The sequence below is a fragment of the Manihot esculenta genome, chromosome 9 (assembly GCF_001659605.2).
Source record: "Manihot esculenta cultivar AM560-2 chromosome 9, M.esculenta_v8, whole genome shotgun sequence".
Lineage (NCBI taxonomy): Eukaryota > Viridiplantae > Streptophyta > Magnoliopsida > Malpighiales > Euphorbiaceae > Manihot > Manihot esculenta.
This window is the reverse complement of record NC_035169.2, coordinates 32,949,642-32,967,251: the sequence shown is the minus strand read 5'-3', so window position 1 is coordinate 32,967,251 and position 17,610 is coordinate 32,949,642. Positions and strand designations below refer to the sequence as shown.

The window sequence follows — 17,610 nt, the reverse complement described above, 5'->3', positions numbered from 1 at the left end:
CTTTTTTTTTTTCGGTTATTGTGTAGCAACACCGCATCACTATTCATGAAACTCAGCTCTTTACACTTGTACACGCAACCTCGGCAACTGGGCCCCTTTAAGTTTTTTCTTAATAAACTTTTCCACGCCTAACCTTTATAACCCAATTCATAAAATTACAATGAGGCGAATATATCGTAAAACGAGAATTACTGTTGTGTCCTTTGCATTCTCTCCCTCTACTCTATCTCTACTACTCATGCCGCCTCCCACCACCACGCGCAGCTCCGGCGCCTTCGATCAGCTACTTCAGTTTGGCATTGAACATGGCTGACTGCTTGTCTTACTCTTCCTGTTGCTTACAAATTCCATGCTCCTTTTATCTCTAGCCATTGGCTTTGTAATTGCAGCAATCTCTATTGTTTTTTTCCCATGAAATTCATTACTAGGAGAAAATGGCCGGCCTATACCATCTAACCATAGGTTGTAGTTCAAAGAGAGGAAACTAGTATTACAATAAGCATCTAAAAGACGCCTAGATATAACCAGAATACAAACATCTGATCCCCATAAAAGAAAATCTTAAAATAAATCAACTCGATATATAAAATAATAAGATAATAAGATTCTTTCTAGATTAAATTAGAGAGGGGTATTATAGCAATTGCCTCTCTAGCTTTTAGCAGTAAAATTGGTACCAGTTTGAGTCGATGCTAAGAGAAGTTTATATCATGCAAGGCACTACTATTATATGGAAATAAGTCTAAATCCATCGGAAATCAAATAAGTCTAATTTTAATTTTTAGTCAAATAAATTTATAATTTTGTATTTAAGGCCAAATAAACCCTAACATACTAAATATTCATTTTTCAATAATAAAATATTATTTATATAATTTTTTTTAGAAATAATGTATTTTATTGTTAAAAATTGTAATAATATTTTATTATCTAAAAATTATAAAAATAACATTTTATTATCAAAATAATTAATATTTTAATATGTTTTGATTTATTTAGCCCTAAAAGTATAGTTTTATATGGAAAAAAATATTAAAATTGAAATTATTTGATTCCGACAAAAAGTACATACACAAATTTGAACTTATTCCTAATTTTATATCATAGCAATCCTCTCTTTATGAACATGTGTGACTAAAGCAAGTATGAATTCATTACGACTTAAAAAAAAAATTTGCTGAAATAGGAAGGAGGTAGGAGAAAGATTTTATTTAAAAATGATGGGTAATTTATTTATTTGTAAATGGAGGTTTTCTATGGAATTGTGTAGTTTTCTAGTGTGCTTTGTCTAGGAAACAGGTTTGTTTCGCACAAGTGGGTTAAAAAGAAAAGAATTTTTTCTATTTAGACAATAATTAAAATAAATTGAGAAAATAATGAAATTTCTTGATGCTTATTTACATTTACAAAAAAAATTATAAAATTATGTATGATTTTTATTTATTTAAAAATAGTTTTTTTTAAGTTAAAGAGTAAATTTTCATTATAAATAAGAGAAATGATTAAAAAAAATAATTTAATTATTATGAAATTCTTGCTTACAAAAACTGAAGGTGAAATAAAAAAAGTTATGATTTTAAAAGTAAAAAATAGAAAATAAGTATGGAGACGAGGCATATGGCAAAGTTATTCCAAACATGAAGTAAAGTGAAAAAGAACAGGCCCAGCACTTGCAGGCTGTGCAGGAATTGAAAATGGCTGAGAAACAAGACTATTAAATTGAAGGAATAATTTAAGCTTACAAGCAAGCATCATAGACTAAGCTTGATTCTGTTTTTTTTTTCAATGATTGTTGAAGTCTTACAAAAAATTCTTAAATATGTCTTCTTAATTTTTTATGAATAGCGGCTCTCACATTACTCTTATTTTAAAATAACATCAAATTCAATATATTCTCAAAATTAAAATAGAGCAAAAATATTTAAACTCAACATTATATATGATATATGTTAAATTTAATTTATTCAAAACTTAACTTAACGAAAGGAGTGCCAAAATCCAACATAGTAAATATACAAATTAACATGAGATTCAACGGTAGCCCTTTGATTGATTATTGTTGCTGCTTCCAAAAAGAATCCTATAATACTTCTTTTATCCTTGAAGGAGTATAAGAATTAACTACTACCTGGAACTTGAACTGCAAAGAAAGAAGAATTAAATAAAAATCCTGATTCTTTTCTTCACAAATCTATAAGTTTTTTATTCTTTACTTATCTGGAAGAGTATGCACTTTTTTAATTTTTTTAATTTTATTTTTTGGTTGTTATTTAGACTCTTAAATCATCATCAATCTTCCAGCAGCCCCAACTTGCTGCCCAATACTTATAAGAGGAGATCATCCATATGTTGCTTCTTTGATTTTTCCGTAGATCTGTCAGAAGAGGAAACAACAAAATAAAAAAACAGAGAGGTAAGCTTATAGTGATGCTTTTATCAGTCGTTTTCTCTAATTTCTAATTTATCTATAGAAAATAAATTTATTTTCATTTTTTTCCAAGTAAAAAAGGAAAATAAAATAGAAAAAATAAAAGTGTTTTCCTTCATTTATTTTCCTTTTTCCTCTCCTAAAATTATCCAAACATTGTGTTAAATTCAAGTGAAACTTTTACAATTTTACCACTTAATGGAGCCAGAAACGTAGAGTACGCAACAACGAAGTGTAATTAATTTGATCTACATTTCACAGCAACAGGCAAATTTTTTAGTCAATTAGTGAACGACGATGAGTAGTTTCGGAGGCTCGCCGTACAGACGGCGATATGATGTTGAGACGGCTGAAGAATCTGTGTCTTCCGACGAGGAGGGCAATCCTTTTGATATACGGACTGTAAAAAATGTTCCTATTGATCGTCTGCGACGCTGGAGAGTATGTAATTTTTACTCTTTTTCCTCACTGTGCGATTGTTATTTTTTATTTTTAGAATTTCAAAATATTCTTGATTCTGAATTTTTATTTTCGTTTTATCTAACTGTCTCCATTTTACGTTTTGCGTAGTACTGATGTCTTACCCTTTATTTGCATAATTTATTTTGTAGGAAAATTATTCACAATTTTGTTTTTTTTATTAGAAAAATAATTAAATTATTTTATTTTAAATAAGATAATTATTTAAAAATTAATTAAATTATATATTTTTTTATGAAATATTCATGAGTGCTCCAATAATGAGATCACAATTAAATCTAAATTCTCTTTTTAAAAGTGCTGTGGGCATTACTACTAAACTCAACCTTGCTTATAAAAAATATTTAAAAAAAAAAATACTTTTCATTATTTAGTTGTATTTTAAAAAATAAATAATATTAATAAATTTATATATAATAATAGTATTAATAATATATTCAAAATTTAGAAATTATAATTTTCATTTAATTAAGAAATATTTCACTACCTACTAATTTTTTATGTGTTTTAAATATTATAAAATATTAAAGCAGAATAAATGGAAGGTAAATAAACTAGTTTAAGCAAATCTCATTGGTATATCAATTAATATAACAAAATTTTAATTCGTTGTTAATAACAATGGATTTATTACCTAATGGATTTTCTATTGCTAATAGCATCGTACCTTTAAATTTCCTCGATAAAATAGGAGACAATTTAAAAAAAAAATATTAATGATTTCAATTGGATTTTTTTGCCAGATTTCAATTGGATATTAAATCAATAAATATAATATAATTGGTAATTAATTTAGGCAAAGTTTTAACTTAATTTTTAAATAAAATTATAAAATATAATAATTGTATCATATAAAATATTTACACAATGTAACAAACTAATAGAATAAAAGTATATATATAAAAATAATTATTTATTTATATAAAAAATAATAATTAATTATATATTTAAAAAATTTATTCATCTATTTTAAGATATATATACATATATTTATTTATTAAATTTTTATAAATTTATTATATTATATAGAATTATTTATGTGATACAATCGTTATACTATAAACTGACATAATTTAATATGTCTGCTGCTAGCAAGCTGCACTTGTACTTAATGCCTCTCGTCGATTTCGATACACTTTGGACTTGAAAAAGGAAGAAGAGAGGCTGATGACTCTACGGAATATAAGAGCACACGCGCAAGCCATACGAGTAAAATATACATCCCTTCTTTGTTCACAACACTCTTTTAAATGAATTTTATATTTTATTTATTTAATTTAAAAAAATTAAAATTTAATTTCATATAATTAAAACTAATTTCTTCGATACAATTTAAAAGGAATTATAATAATTTTATAATTAATAAATACTAAAAGTAAATATAATCTAAATAAAAAAAACTCATTAACCGAAAATAATTTAAGGCTAGAATTAATCAAAACAACAGCTAGTTATCGGTTACTTTTCGACAAAACAATTTATTTGGTGGTTTGAAAATTATTATTGAATTTTTTTTAAATGGACAAAAATTAGAAAACATTAGAAATATTTATTTAGATTGTTTAGAAATTAAGAATTTAAGAGCAAATAAATTTCAAATTCTAATTAAACCAGTTATAAATATGAATTTTATTTATATAAAACAAACAATGAAATTCATTTCTCCTACAGAATTCTAGTTCAACTAAGTTAACCAAACACTAAGTTGAAGTGCTCATTTTGTCTCTTCAGTTACATTCCTAGTGTGGATTTTAATTTAGTTTCTGCTGCACAATAGGCTGCACATGTTTTCCGAGCAGCTGGTGAAAGAACTGATGGTAAGTATATTTTTCTTCTCCTATTTGCCAAGTATATTTGCAGTGAAAATCTTCATGCCAAATCCATTTATTTTTCAGCTGCATTATTGTAGTAGTTATTGTTTAAAAGCATAATGATTATATGCTTAAGGACTGATTTGTGTTTTTCAATGAGCAAAGGCGTAGCATTCATACCAAAACCTAGTGGTGGTTTCGGAATTGGACAAGATGAACTTTCCACAATGACGAGGGATAACAGCGTTGTTACCTTGGAGCAAATTGGGGGAGTAAGTTATTGAGCCTGTTGCTTATGTTTTATTTTTCTTTTTTGGCATCATTTTCGGATTTATTATATGTTTTGTCCTTTCTTCTTTCTTTCTGCACCTTTGCGTCAGGTACATGGGGTTTCAGATCTTCTAAATACAAATCTGGAGAAGGGAATTCTTGGAGATGATGCTGACTTACTAAAACGAAGGAATGAATTTGGATCCAACACTTATCCTGAGAAAAAAGGAAAAAGTTTTTGGGTAACTTCTTTCATTGTTTTATTATTTATTTATTTTTGGGTGGGGTGGGGTTGGTTCAACAGTATGCATATTTAAAACTGAGTTACTGATTTATACCAAATAGAGATGAATGGTAAAAAAAAACAAATCAGTAGCTGATACCAACTAGGTTGTGAGTTGTGACAATAGGCTTATTTGTTGTTTGATGCATTCAATTAATTGCATTTCAATTTTTAGGGGGGGGGGGGGGGGTTGAGCATTATGCATTTTTAAAACTGAGTTACTGATTTATACTAAATAGAGCTGAATGGTAAAAAAAAAAAATCATTAGCTGATCCCCACTAGTTTGTGACAAAAGGCTTATTTGTTGTTTGATGCATTCAATCAATTCAATTTGGATTTTTAATACCTGGTATTATTTTTTTCTTTAATTTTTTTTTTATCAAATAAAATCTAAATAACAAACTAACTAAACTTCTGTTCATAATTAGTGTGTAAAGTTGGAATTGCCAATGCTTATACCCATTAATTTTGAACACTTTTGCTGTTAAGCCCTCTTGGTGAGATCTTTTTCTATTAAATCCTAGTATTTTCTAGTTGGTGCTGCTAAGTCCTTTTGTTGATTTATTTGTTTTTGGTTGACTTGAAAAAATTGGACAAAATTTGTATATTAATTAGTAATTACATCTTTGTCCATTGTTATTTGAAAGCTACAATTACATATGACATATTTTTGGATCATTCTTCTCATTTTTATTTTTCAAAATGTTACAGTGTCAATTTCAAAAATAAAAGAATTAGGCAAATTAATTAGGCCTTGTTGAGATAGCTTTTATTTATTTATTATTATTATTTTCAAATTTCTGTGTTAGAAGGAAAAAAATAACACTTGAAGGAAAAAAATAACACTTGGATGGATGATAATTAAAAGTTAAGTTCTAGTTCTAATAATGGCCTTCCCTATACCTATGTGAATTATGATTATTTTGATATTTTTTGAAATTATTTTTCTTTAATTAATTTTAATTGTTAGATCAACAAAATCAGATAGAAAATTCAACATTAAGTTTATGTGTTTTATGATTTTATTTTCGTGAACTACTTTTTTTAGCTAAATTGGAAGATATAATTTAAGTTTGGGCCAATATGCAATGCTCATTGAATAACCTTACAATAAAATAAATTAAACTACTCTGAATAATATAGATTTGGTTTGTCATTAGAGCTACATTTGTTTTGTAGAAAAACTTTTTTGAGGAGTACATTTCTAAGAAAATGACTTATTTTTTTGTTTTTTGGTTATAATATTGAAAATCGATTCATATTGGGATTCAGTGGAAAAAAAAAATCATGTTTTCTATTTATTGTTGAATATGAGAAAAAAATTGCATTAATGATTGGTAATTGTAACGGTTGCTGATGTTTGGCAATGGCCAAAGAGGGCAGGTGGCGGTTAGTGGCCTAATGAGTACATATTTTGGTTTCTTTATAGGTGGTGAAATTTGAAAAAAACAATGCTTCGTAAACTAATTTTCCTAAGTTTCTAAATGTAAGAAAATATAAAAACATTTTGTCGGAAAATATTCTTAATGAAACAAATGGAGCTTAGGTTCCATTGAATTAATAATGCGTGCATCCTTAATTTACTGTTTAATGTTCATTTTGCTTTGTCATGTTCATTCTAAGTTATTAACTAAATCTAGTTTCATGTTATTATTCATAGAGGTTGCTTTGGGAAGCTTGCCAAGATTATACTTTGATCATATTAATGGTGGCTACAGTGATTTCTTTGGCTTTGGGCATACGTAGAGAGGTGAGCTTTACAAGGCATAGCTAAATTGCATTTATCATGCTGAGCTCTGCTCATCATGTTTAGAAGATGAGCAAGCTAAGTCTAAAACTAAGCTTGCCAAAGCATGTTTGTAATTCATTTCTCTCAATTTTATATCTATTCTAACTACTAGGACTCCAAAGAATTCCATAATAAGACTATATCTAAAATCTGTCAATGAGTAAATAAATAATGATTCTTATTTACTTTAGTTGCTCTTTTATTTTATTTTGTAGGGTATTAAGAGAGGATGGTATGATGGGGCTGGCATTGCTTTTGCAGTAATTATTGTCATTGTTGTGACAGGTATGTGGATACATTTGCAAAATTTAAAATATTTAATGCTTATATTGAATGCATCCCAAATTTAAGAATATTTCTTCTTGGGGTGGAAGACATAGGCTAAAGTTTGATATTCCACCCAAATTTGAGGTTTGAAATCCCACAGAAATCCTGATATTGGGTTTATGGAAAGGAGAACCACTACTCTGTTGTTGTGGGTTCACCAGCCAAACTGTCTCCCTCCACATCATATAAGTTTGTCCCCGTTGTTGTAGATGTTTATGTCCTTAAAGAACTCTACTTGGAGGGACTAGTGCTAGAGAGTCGGCAAACTAACTGGTTTGAGTTAGGTGATATATTTAGGATGTTACCCTATCCTTAGTTTCTCTTGATAGATCAATCCATGGGCTGTTTCCAACTTGACCCCCCCTTTTTTTTCCTTTTTTTAAAAAAAATAAAAAGTCTAAGAATATATCATTATGTTTAAAGTATACGTGATGTTAGTATTTTTTTTGTTTACGCAATGACGTGTAGCACACTAGCCATTTCTATTTTATAACTATCAGTTTAATAGTGAAAATTGGATGAGGGTACTTGGTCTTGATATCCCTCATTACTCACTACTTTCACATTTATATGTATATGATAGTTCGATAAATACTATGTTTTATAATTTGGTGTGTTCTTGTTGTGGATGTGCATTATCCTTCTACTTGGTATGGCAATTTCATAAAATCGGCTACAAATTAAAAGGAAGTAAATAATATAAGAAAAATCACCCCAATTTGGGTGGGAATGAATGAGTCCCGGTGGGCCAGATCAAATTTCCCGATGGTCTTTCTTATGGTATTGGTCATCCTCATTATTTTGTTATTAATAATGAATATTCACTTACTGGTTAAAAAAGACAACAAAAGATAGTACTGTTTATTCAATGCGATAGTTTTTGTTGGGTGATGCCTGCTGCCATGTAACATTTTTTGTCTGCGCTTCCTCATGTATTTTTGGATTATGATTTCTTTTACCATTTTCTTGTTTGCACATGCATGCAACAGTGATTCTAAGAATGCATTTGGGTCATAAATACTTCTTTTGACTCTTGAAAGGTCATGTTTCTAAGAATTTTATATTTGGAAGTAAGATTTCTAAATAAATGTTATGTATTATTTTGAGGTGATATTGCAAAAGTATACTTTTGGCTGAAAAATACATTTCTTGGAGGGCTAGTGTTACAATTGGTTATTGAATTTATCACGTGACTGAACTACAACTCATTTTGCCTTTTGCCCTACAACAGTAAAGTTGCAGAATAATTGCAGTTGATTTACTATGGCCAGAATCTTGTGAATTGGTCATCAGAGCATGCAGTAATTTTCTATCTAATAAGTCAACATAGGCACCAAACTCTAATCTTCCATTAATCCGTTGCAACTTTTCTCACAAGTTTTAAAGCTAGTTTGGTGGTTTTAATTTCTCTTGCTTCATTGTGATTGCTTTTTGGCTGCTTTCTTTTCTAGCAATTCCAACTTTAAGCATCCACAAGATTTGCTTATGGTATAAAATTTAACATATTTTATCATTTTCATCTTCAGCTATAAGTGATTATAAACAATCTCTTCGATTCCAAAAAATAATTGCAGAGAAGAGAAACATACGTTTGCAGGTGTGTTTCCTTGATGACATTAATAGGATTGCAAATGAACTAAGCTGTTCATGAGCTATTTGAAACTCGACTTTATAAAAGCCCGGCTTGACTTTATTTTTTTTTTCTAAATAAGCCAAGCTCGAGCCTAATTTTTTTGGTTCCTTTAACAACAAACTAAACTTGAGCTTGCAAATGGTTGGCTCATTAAGGCTCGAGAGCTCACTATCGGCTTGAGAATATGCTTGTTTAATTAAAATGATTTAGTTTTAAACTTATAATTTTTAACCTAAACCTCATTAGGATTGTAGCGAGTCAAAATGCTTGGATACTATTTGATACTTAACTCAATAAAAGCATAGCTTGTCTTGACTCGTTTTCGAAACTAACCAAGCTTGAGGTTATTGATATTCAGCTCAAGTTTAAAATAAGACAGACTTTAAAGCTCTACTCAGCTTAGTTCATTTATAACCCTACAGTTAACTTTGCTTATGTTTATCCATTTATTTTATATTTTTATCTTTCAAGGTATATGTTTAGGTTATAAGGGGTGGTAGAAGAGTTGAGGTTTCAATATTTGATGTTGTTGTTGGTGATGTTGTGCCCCTCCACATTGGTGACCAGGTAGTTCCCAATGTTTTCTCTTTTGTGGTATGATTTGCTACCATTTTTGGTGCTTAGTTGATTGAAATTCCAAATATCTCTAGGTACCTGCTGATGGAATTTTGATCAGTGGTCACTCTCTTGCAATTGATGAATCAAGCATGACTGGAGAGAGCAAGATTGTAGGCCTTTGGACTTATCTTTCAGCATGAGAATATAGGCTCATTTTACTCTTATCTTATGATAACTATTTTTTCAGGTTCACAAGAACTCAAGGGATCCATTTCTATTGTCTGGCTGCAAAGTGGCTGATGGTTGGGGCAAAATGCTGGTAAAGTTCATTTTTTTCTCATTCTTTCTTTCCCCTTCATCTTTCCAAGGCATAGCATTTGTATATTGTGTTAAAAAGTGCATCTAAGTGGTGCGCATGTAATTGGTTTTTTAAGGGAGACGGTAAATCCATTTGGTTTCAGACAAAGGAATGAAAATGGAAATTTAGTGCAGACTACCTCCTGATTTCTATTACCTTGCTTTCTTGATGGTGTAAAACATTATAACCTAGCTTAGATGAAGGTTTGAAATGTTAAAATTAAGTAATGAAGTCATTTTCTGAATTTGAAATTCAAATTATTAATCCCTCCAAAAATGGAAACAAAGGCATCTCTCGTTTTCTCATTGTTGATGGGAGCAATATTAGGTCTGTATTTTAATAGAGGAAAAGGCAAAAATGAAAGAATGGAAGGGACCCTGAGCTTGTGATAAATCTGTCTTAATAAGTGTTCCAATTTGGATGGACATTTTGATAGTGGTACTGAGAAACACTTTCTCTTCCTTTTACATGGTACTCTGTAGTCTGTTTATCATTACCACCTTTTTCAGAAGTGAAACTAGCTAGCCAGTGTATAACAGTACATTGCAAGATGTGCTGTAGTTAAGGAAAACACATTGTAAAGCAACTCCTCCTCCCTTTCCTGACAACTTGTAATCTGTTGTTGGTTGCAACTTGCTTGCTAGATCCCTAACATATTTTCCCAGGTGACAAGTGTTGGGATTAATACTGAATGGGGATTACTCATGGCTTCTGTCTCAGAAGACACTGGTGAAGAAACATCTATCCAGGTTAGCTACATCAGTTATGGTCTTTAGTTGCACACTATGCATTATGATTTTCTCTGAATGACATGCTGATAGGTTCGCTTAAATGGGGTTGCAACTTTTATCGGTATTGTCGGAGTTGCAGGAGCTTTTGGTGTCTTGGTTGTCCTTTTGACCAGGTAACTAATCTCTCTCTCTCTCTTTCTCCATCTATATATATATGCATGTATGTTTGTCTTGACTTTGTCAATTTGATTTGTGACAGATTCTTTACTGGCCACACTAAAAATCCTGATGGAAGCATTCAGTTTAAACCAGGCAAGACCAGTGCTAATGATGCTGCAAATGGGGCCATTAAAATTCTAAGTAACTCTGTATGTGCATTTTAATCAGACTTTTTCCTCTATCTATTTCTGTGGTTAACTAAAGTTGGAAATGCTGTAGGTTGGCATTGTTGCTGATGCTGTAGATGCAGTCATTAAAATTCTTTCTATAGTGGTATGTCCCTTTCAATAAAATATTCTCTTCGTGTATTTGTGGGGGTGCAAATTGCAATGTTGTTCACTGAATGTTTGATCAAATTTCGGGTCAGCACTTTAGTTATAAAGAATTTGTTCCAATTTCGTCATTGAACTTCTATTTTGTCTACAGTATGATCATCATTGCCAGAATTGTAAACATTTTGTTAATCTGTTTGTGAGTTTCCATCATGAATTGCTGCTTATATATTTTTGTATTATTAATGATTTGAGTGTTATACTCGATTGCCTCTGATCTGAACTCAGGCATTAAGAAATAATTCTGGTAAATTTCATTGAATTTCCAGTGAGGTGCTTCACCAAATTGTTTGCAATTCCTGCGATAATGCCAAATTGTAGATAAGATGGAAGTTAATCAATGATACTGGAAACAATTTATTTTTTGATATTGATTTGAAAAGAAGCTGAAAATAAGAAAGCAGCAGTTAACTAATGTTGGTAGCACTGTAGGTTACTATTGTTGTAGTTGCCGTGCCCGAAGGACTTCCTTTGGCTGTTACCTTAATGTAAGTTTCTCTACATAAAGTCTTTTCACAAAATCTTAAATAGGCATTTTGTTCCACTAATTTCTTTCATTTCATTTTTCTGCTTGGTTTCCTGCTCGACACAAGGCTACTGGTTATTATCGATTTCTGTTAAGAATCTGTAGAAATCCCTGTAATTGGGTATTAATTACTCATCCTAATTAGGAGGATTTAGCCCTCTAAATATGTTTTCCTATTTAGGCTTTTATAAAATTTATTTAAACCCCAAATGCTTGAGGAAATAACTAAGCCAAATGTTCCACAAAATATGTTCTTCTTCTTCTTCAGCAGATTAACTTTCTAATTTTCCTTTCTCTGTCTGATGAATTATTTCTGAATCTCATTTGTTAACATCATGGTTGTATAATCTTATGTTAAGTTTTTCTTGTACTCATGTCATGTTTTCTCTGCAACAGTCTGGCCTATTCAATGAGAAAAATGATGATGGATAAGGCATTGGTATGTATAATAAAATTTTCCTTACTTGCTTTTGTAAACCTTTCTGCATAGCTCCATAAAAGCTGAAATGCAGGTGCGCAGGCTTTCAGCCTGTGAAACAATGGGCTCTGCAACAACTATTTGCAGTGATAAGACTGGTACCTTAACCTTAAATCAGGTAAAGTATCTTGCATTATTTGAATGGTTCTAGGATCTTCATTCTCTTGCAAAGGTAGGCGAAGAGGAGGAGCATGGATCAGCATGCTCAGTGTATTCTTATAGATGCATGCAATCATGTGTGATATTGCAATATAAGAATGTAATGAGATAGGAAGACAGAAAATGGAGAATAATGGATTTTTCTGTACCAACACATAATAGCACACAAGAATATATATGTTTTAAAATTTGTTTTATAATTGAGTTACTTCACTATCTTTACAGGCGTAGTAAATGTCATATGATTGTAACATTTCAGTTTGAAGCTGTCCAGACAATATCAGTTTAAGTCGACATTGATATTTCTGATACCAAAATTAGTCTGCGTGCTTTTTGAATGGGAAATGAGTTTGTCAGTTCTGCTTTATTTATGGTTGAGGGATGTGTATGAAATAAGATTCCCTTATTTTGTTTTCACAAATTGGGAGATTTCTTTTATTTTCAGATGACTGTCGTTAGTACTTATATTGGTGGACAAAAAATTGATCCTCCAGACAGCAAATCAGAGTTGCCTCCTATGTTGTTCACTTTACTTGTTGAAGGCATTGCACAGAACACAACTGGCAGTGTTTTTGTTCCTGAGGTACATTCAGCTGTTCATCCTTCTCTTCACTTTTTCTTCCATGGGAAGATATAATTAAGCAGAAATCCAATCATTAAAGATTCTGTTACATCATGACGTGATGGACAGGGTGGAGATGTAGAGGTTTCTGGTTCACCAACAGAAAAGGCTATTCTGATTTGGGGAGTCAAGGTTTCTTTTGTAGCTTCATTTTATTTGCCACTTGGGTAAAATTTTAGTTGTACAATTTGTTGATCATTCCCCGTTGACAGCTGGGAATGAATTTTGATGCTGTTCGATCAGAATCTACTGTCATTCACGTCTTCCCATTCAACTCACAGAAAAAAAGGGGTGGTGTTGCACTTTGTCTGGTAATAAGACTCTGATTTACACTACATGAGCATGAAGTATATTCTTAGAGTTTTAGGAAAGTCGAAAGTCCTTGAAGCAACACATAATAATCAGAATTTGCACAATTTATATTCTTGAACTTTAAGCAACTTAAATGATGGCATTTTTTATTTCTAATCTGGCACTGTCATAGTTTAAGTAGTTATTATAAGCTTGATATTATCTTATGTTGCATTAATTGATGCATGTGTGTGACCGTGTGTGTGTGTGTGTGTGTGTGTGTGTGTGTGTGTGTACATATATATATTGTCTAGCACATAAACTCCAAGGAACCTAGATTGCTATCTGTGGCAATGAAATATTTGACCATTTATACAATCTTGGTATATTCTTGATGTTTTCTCATGAAAATTTTTCAATGTAAGAACAGAACTAGGTTATATTTCATCCTTTGTGATGCAGACTTGGAACAACTGATGACCATGTTCATAATTACTTTTCTACTGGAAGCATGGCTTATTTTTCTTCTTTTCCCCTTAAACTATTTTTTTTTAATTGTTAAATGTTTGCAATAAATTTAATAGCTTTGGGAACTCATTCAGCTAAAATGAGATAAACAGATAGTTTTTTTTGACCTTGACATAATAACATAAATTTTCTGGGTAAGAGTATTAGCCTCCACAAATGAGGAACTATTTATCCTTCTGGAGGCCTATGTTAACTTTTTCTGGTAAAAAATAGTATGGCCTTTTGGCCCAAATAAGACATCTAGAACTATAAACAGAATACAATATCTCTACTTCTACATCTATCAGAATGCTGATTAATTGTAATACTAATGCATCTTATTTTGCAGCCAGAGTCTCAAGTGCATATACACTGGAAGGGAGCCGCTGAAATAATCTTAGCCTCATGCACGGGGTACATTGATGCAAATGATCATATAGTGTCAATGGATGAAGATAAGGTTTGTCAAAATTGATGCCTTGTCAGAAGAGCAGGGGATATTTATACAATGAAGTTAATCAATATGGTTCTAAATTTATTTCTACTCTCTATCTCTCTCTATTTCAGGAAAGTTTTCCATGCTTTTTTTTGAAATGAGGAAACTGTTAATATTTTAGTTAGATTTAGCAATATTAAGACTGTATTTGACAGAATGTTCCTTCTAATGATACTGGTCTTTGTTTGCAGAAGTTATTTTTCAAACAAGCTGTTGATAATATGGCTGCCAGTAGCCTGCGTTGTATTGCCTTAGCATATAGAGCATATGAAACTTATAAGGTCCCAGTTGATGTAGACGAGCTAACTCAATGGGCATTACCAGAAGATGATCTCATTTTGCTAGCTATTATTGGCATAAGGGTATCAACTGGTCTAATGAAGTTGAAACACTACAAAAATACTTCAATTTAAGGATCTTTTGTTGCAAGTTTTGTTTCAATGCATACTTCACTGTGTTAGATTTTCATTGTCATGAAGTCATCTCATGCGTGACTTGTTTGTGATCTTATATTTTCAATATTATATTGTAAGTCAATTTGTTTATACCTTATAATATTTTGGGTGAAACACTTGAATACGTCTCACTGTCAACTTTCATGCCCTTTTGCCTTCACTTTTTCCCTTAGCGAGAGAATGTCTAGATTTTTTTTTTCGCTGCTTATGCATATAAATATATCTTATTGCAATGTCCTTTATCATGTTATTGTGAATGTTCAGTTATATTTTATTTTATCTTTCATATTCTATTGATTGATGGAACCCAGTTTTGTTTCTCTTGGCTGTTTGCAATTGTATAACTATCTGTTTGCGTTGGCATGATAAACTATTCCAAAAAATTGATGCAGGACCCATGTCGACCAGGTGTCAACAAAGTAGTACAATTGTGCCAAAATGCTGGTGTTAAGGTACTTTTATCAAATTTTAAATGTTAAAAACCTGATTCTTTGATAGCTGAACATCCTTCAGCTGATTAGCACTTCTTTTTCTATCCTTTTCCCTAGCTCTTCATTAAAAAAGAAAAAGTTAGATTGCCTAGATGCTTCGTATGCTGAATGCTGGTTTGGGCACTACTCTAACCTTTTAGGCCTTTGCTCTGTGCCAGTAAATGAAAACATTCCAGTTGAAAAATTATGAATGTTTAAACCTGCAAGAATTTAATATTTTTCCATTTAGAGTGAGAGAAATAATTACATGAACAAAACTGATACAATTCCTACAAGTGACAGGTGGCAGCTACTAGTGATTAGTGATAGCCAGGGATGATTAGTAGTAGTTGGTAGATTAATAGGTATTTATCCATGTTGTTCCCTTAAAATTTCCTTTCCTCGTTGAAGGCTGGAAAACAACTAAGAAAACATATCCATTGACTAATTTTTGTCCGTGTCCCAAATTCTGGAATGAAACAGGTGGGTCTACACTATTTGCTTTTCATTTGGGGATGTGTTATGGATAACTGATGGACTTTCGGATTATTATCGATCCTTATTATTATTTAGATTAGGATAAACTTTCTGATTATTGTCTATCTTTATTATTGTTTAGACTACAATTTTTCCAGTTATTATCAAGTATTGTAGGACTTTAATTTGTTAGGAATTCTTATACTTATCCATAATGGGATGTCATTTAAAAAGTGAGATTTTTTACCTCCTTTTCTAAGGTGCGCATGGTCACTGGTGACAATCTTCAAACAGCTAAATCAATCGCTTTGGAATGTGGAATACTAAGTTCAGAAGGACATGCTAAGGAACCTTATCTTAATGAAGGAAGAGTATTTCGTGGCTACTCAGAGGAAGAAAGAATCGCAATTGCTGAGAACATTTTAGTATGGGAAATCTATTTGCATTTCTTTTTCTATTGTCTCTGCACTCGTTAATTATATCTATCAAACAACAAAGTAACTTGAAATGTTGTGAAAGGTTATGGGACGATCTTCTCCAAACGACAAACTTTTACTTGTGCAAGCATTGAAAAAGAGGGGACATGTTGTTGCTGTAACTGGAGATGGCACAAATGATGCTCCTGCATTACATCAGGTTTGACTGTTTTAGTGTCTTATGATCACCGTGAAAATTGCTTTATGAAATACAAATTTTAGTCTCAGAATAATTGTTTGAAAGCTTTTGTTGAATTGAATTAATGATTGTTTGGAGGAAGTTGGTTGGATAAGTGTGAATCTGTGAATGAATTTCTAAAGGTGCATCTAGATGTTTAGACCTACTTTCTGATGCATTCCACCTATATGGTATTGTGATTTTTATATTCTTGAACATTTTAGTTTGAAAGTTGAAACACTAAATTCCATCACGCCTTTAGTCACACAATAGTGGTTTGATATCCTTATATTCATGATTGCACATGCTATTATCCTAAATTGCTGTTTGTGTTTGATTTATTTTTAAATTTTTGCTTTGGGGTTTTGGTGGGGTTGTGGTATTCAGGCAGATATTGGTCTTTCTATGGGTGTTCAAGGTACAGAAGTTGCTAAAGAGAGTTCTGATATTGTAATCATCGATGACAACTTCGCTTCAATTGTGAAGGTTGGTTACATGTAAACTGCAATTGTTGCCTTGATAAGACATGCATTGATATTCCATTTTTTTCACCTTTTTTATTTTTGTGCCTAAATTTGCCCGAACAAATATAAAAATTTTCTTTTCTAAGTTCAATTTCATTCTTTCGAATGAGTGAATTTGATAATAACTGTAACAAAGTAAATTTGTAGAAAATAGTTGATGTTTTCTCTATTGAATCAGGTGATTATATACATATTACAAGGACTTGTTTAGATAACAAATCATTCTCCCTAAAAATCCTCTATCTATCGATTGGTTTCAATTAGCCCTATGGTTTTGCATTCTATTCTAACTATGTAAAGATTATGTTCACTCCCCTCGAGTTGGAGCATAGATATTTATTATGCTTAGCTTGTTGCAAAGATACTCTATTTTAGATTCATTTAATGCCTTGGTGAATAAATTATCCAGTTGCTTTCCTGTCTTCGCATAATCAGTGAAAATTAAATTTTCTTGAACTTTCTCATGGATAAAATGGCTCACCTTCAATATGTTTAGTCCGTTCATGGCATACTGGATTGGAGGCAATGTGAAGAGCAGTTTCATTATCATACCCAAGTTTCGCAGATACTGCAACATACACACTAACTTCTTTCAACAGATGATTTATCCACAGAATCTCATGAGTGAATTGAGGCATGGCCCTGTATATTGATTCGACACTGTATTTGGATACTATATTTTGCTTCTTACTTTTTCAAAACACCAGGTTTCTTCCAACAAATACACAGTA

General features: G+C 31.2%; 1 protein-coding gene across 2 annotated transcripts in view; it reads left to right on the top strand.

Annotated features, from left to right (window-relative positions):
• Window positions 1-2,277: 2,277 nt before the first annotated feature.
• LOC110622209 (calcium-transporting ATPase 10, plasma membrane-type) overlaps window positions 2,278-17,610 on the top strand; it is a 35,993-nt gene continuing 20,660 nt past the window's right edge. Inside the window, exons 1-28 of one of the 2 annotated variants that reach the window (XM_043959570.1) lie at window positions 2,278-2,413; window positions 2,690-2,869; window positions 4,001-4,117; window positions 4,686-4,725; window positions 4,885-4,991; window positions 5,100-5,231; window positions 6,934-7,023; window positions 7,278-7,347; window positions 8,916-8,986; window positions 9,506-9,589; window positions 9,673-9,750; window positions 9,828-9,899; window positions 10,604-10,687; window positions 10,760-10,842; window positions 10,929-11,037; window positions 11,108-11,161; window positions 11,653-11,708; window positions 12,143-12,185; window positions 12,259-12,342; window positions 12,829-12,966; window positions 13,075-13,137; window positions 13,218-13,316; window positions 14,153-14,263; window positions 14,491-14,661; window positions 15,147-15,206; window positions 15,962-16,126; window positions 16,221-16,337; window positions 16,743-16,841. In XM_043959570.1, coding sequence (XP_043815505.1) covers window positions 2,726-2,869; window positions 4,001-4,117; window positions 4,686-4,725; window positions 4,885-4,991; window positions 5,100-5,231; window positions 6,934-7,023; window positions 7,278-7,347; window positions 8,916-8,986; window positions 9,506-9,589; window positions 9,673-9,750; window positions 9,828-9,899; window positions 10,604-10,687; window positions 10,760-10,842; window positions 10,929-11,037; window positions 11,108-11,161; window positions 11,653-11,708; window positions 12,143-12,185; window positions 12,259-12,342; window positions 12,829-12,966; window positions 13,075-13,137; window positions 13,218-13,316; window positions 14,153-14,263; window positions 14,491-14,661; window positions 15,147-15,206; window positions 15,962-16,126; window positions 16,221-16,337; window positions 16,743-16,841 — 2,541 coding nt within the window. In that variant the 5' untranslated portion in view covers window positions 2,278-2,413; window positions 2,690-2,725. Of the gene's footprint in view, window positions 2,414-2,689; window positions 2,870-4,000; window positions 4,118-4,685; window positions 4,726-4,884; window positions 4,992-5,099; window positions 5,232-6,933; window positions 7,024-7,277; window positions 7,348-8,915; window positions 8,987-9,505; window positions 9,590-9,672; window positions 9,751-9,827; window positions 9,900-10,603; window positions 10,688-10,759; window positions 10,843-10,928; window positions 11,038-11,107; window positions 11,162-11,652; window positions 11,709-12,142; window positions 12,186-12,258; window positions 12,343-12,828; window positions 12,967-13,074; window positions 13,138-13,217; window positions 13,317-14,152; window positions 14,264-14,490; window positions 14,662-15,146; window positions 15,207-15,961; window positions 16,127-16,220; window positions 16,338-16,742; window positions 16,842-17,610 lie in introns of those variants that run through there. The other variant, XM_021766641.2, reaches the window with a different exon arrangement.